The 2,353-nt window shown below is 40.1% G+C and overlaps 1 protein-coding gene across 1 annotated transcript; it reads right to left on the bottom strand.

The window, feature by feature from the left end:
- Positions 1–1,484, bottom strand: LOC123215954 (transcription factor MYB1R1-like). The gene is made up of 3 exons (XM_044636275.1): positions 1,117–1,484; positions 830–1,038; positions 1–741 (listed from the first exon to the last, which is right to left on the bottom strand). Exons 1-3 carry the CDS (start codon positions 1,391–1,393, stop codon positions 310–312), a joined length of 918 nt encoding a protein of 305 aa, XP_044492210.1. The 5' UTR covers positions 1,394–1,484; the 3' UTR covers positions 1–309.
- Positions 1,485–2,353: the final 869 nt, after the last annotated feature.

Genomic DNA, 2,353 nt, shown 5'->3' with positions numbered 1-2,353 from the left:
TACACAAAAGAAAATGATAATTATATATAATAAATAAAAATAAAAGTTTGAGATATTTTCCCAAGTTGTTCAAGTTTCATAGACAGCAACGCAGAGTACCTGGTTCTCTATCATTTCACAACAAAAGAAACTAGACAAGACAAACAAGAATCCCCCACAACGAAAAGGACAACCCCATCTCTGTACAAACAAGGAATCACCTAATGGACTATTACTTTAATCCTATTTTATCTTTAATTAATTATCTAATTTCCCACATTAATTCAACCTTTACATCACCTAATTTAATTTCATTAATCATAATATTCTTCAAGCAACACTGATAATGCTATCACCACTTGACATGGCCTGGAAAGCAGACGAGTGTGATGTCGTCGGAGCCGCCGGCCTCTCGTCCGAAGATGTTGGTGGTGCTGAGAGTTTCAGTGACAGAGGCAAAGCCGGCTCTATGGCTTGGGTTTGCATAGCTTTCTGGTTCAAGTTAAGATCAGCCATTTTTGAGGATGGAGGCAATGGAAGAATTGGTATTGGACGGATGGGCTTTGTTAATGGTTTCTGTTGGCTGCTGCTTGGACCTAAAGTTAGATTCTCCATGGAGTTTTCTCCGGCTACCGGTAACGATACTGGAGCGAGCTTCACTGGATAAGCTGACACAGCAAAACCTCCTGGCTGTTGTGGCTGTGTCGACGCTGCTACCGTTTCTTGACGAGCTCGATCTTCTTCCATTGATGAACCCGCGAACTGCAGATTAATAATTATTAGAATTAACGCAATGAACATACCAGGTTTATTCTGATTTAAAAAATGAATTCAGTGAAACAAAATTTACCGATTCAGTTGTGATGTCAAAAAGACTAGATCTGCGGCGCCTCCGATTCTGATTAAAACGGCGGAGGAAATACTTCTGGGCATGGCTAGCAACTTGAGTAGGTGTGCGAGTCTTCACAAAGTTCCGAGAAATTCCTCTCCAATCTCCTTTTCCAACTTTCTGTAAACCTAACAAGAATAGTCTGTGCTCTTCCTCTGTCCATGGAACACCTATAAAATCCAACACAAAAAAATAAATAAAATTAAATAATTTATACTTAAATCAGATCTTAAGCTATCGAAAAGTACCTCTCTTGCGCTCACGGCTCCTGCCGGATGCGTGAACGACGTCATCGGAGACATAACCAGCATCAGCGTTTGAATCTTGAGGTTGATCAAACTGAGAAAGATTATTCATGCTAACACTTTTCCTGAAAGAGGCGCCCTCGGTGACTCGTACACCAAACAACATGATTCCATTCTGATTCTCCCCACTGCCACCGCCGCTGTTTCCACCACCGAAAGCCTCCGAACAGGTTCGCGAGTTGTGGCCGTTGTTGCCGCACTGAGAGCAATTTCGAGACATCTTTGCTATATAGATATCCAAATTCCAAACCAATCTCTCTCTCTCTCTCTCTCTCTCTCTCAGTCCATGCAACAAGAGAAAGCAATTGAAACAAATGGCTTCTAGTTATAGATAAGGAGACCATAATTTTTTTTTAAGGGTTACCATTGACCTTTCCAGATGGTAAATCAGAGCCGTTGAATGTGAGTCGTACTTGGTAACGATACGACCAAGGGAAACTAGTCTTGTAATATCCCATGTAGAGAATCATTGGAAGTGTGAATAATCCTGTGTAGAAAGTCAGACAAACAGATTACGGGCACTGGTCAATGATCATGCAGCCCAAAGATAATATGGTACATGCGATGTTTGGAGCAATGTGATTGGCTGGCAGAGGCATGTTCATGAGTAAAATAAGTAAAAAAGATGAAAGGAAATGTGCGGGGGGATGAGTGGAAAGTAACGGAGGGAAAAAAGGAAAATAAATAGTTAAATAATAATAAATGGAAAATAAAAAAATAGATGGTGGAGAGAGGAAGTGAATTGTGGACCGTCAGGTTGGCATATTCGGATGTTGTCGTGTGGGCGTGAGCTACAGTAGATTAAATTAGCGTATTGGAAGGTGGTGGGTGAGAAGGATAAGAGAAAATGGAGCCCACTCCGTATCAAACACATAATCTTCTTTCTCTAACTTCACCAATCCCTTCCCTTCCCTTAACCTCAACCTTCACCTTTATATGTGGCTGTGCTGGGTGCTGGTGGCTGGTGGAGTCTTTTTTTAATATTTGATAGTTCGATTTCTGGGTGGTGGGCTTCCTTTTTCATACTATTTCTCTGAGTTAGACTATTTTTTATTCCTCAAAGTCCACCTCTTTTCGCCATTTTAACAAGTATATTTAATATAAACAAATTATTTTAATAATTTCAAATGCCCATTGTTATTCCGCCTGAGCATAGTTTTTTATATATATATATAAATAT

The sequence above is a fragment of the Mangifera indica genome, chromosome 5 (genome assembly GCF_011075055.1).
Source record: "Mangifera indica cultivar Alphonso chromosome 5, CATAS_Mindica_2.1, whole genome shotgun sequence".
NCBI lineage: Eukaryota > Viridiplantae > Streptophyta > Magnoliopsida > Sapindales > Anacardiaceae > Mangifera > Mangifera indica.
Note: the sequence above shows the minus strand (reverse complement) of the source record. Positions and strands in the feature narration are given on the sequence as shown.

Excerpts from the sequence above, each read along its gene's own strand:
- LOC123215954 (XM_044636275.1), bottom strand. The coding sequence starts at position 1,393 with ATGTCTCGAAATTGCTCTCAGTGCGGCAACAACGGCCACAACTCGCGA. Across the intron at positions 1,039-1,116 it reads GAGCCGTGAGCGCAAGAGAG|GTGTTCCATGGACAGAGGAA; the intron begins GTACTTTTCGAT and ends TGGATTTTATAG. Across the intron at positions 742-829 it reads TTGACATCACAACTGAATCG|TTCGCGGGTTCATCAATGGA; the intron begins GTAAATTTTGTT and ends ATTAATCTGCAG.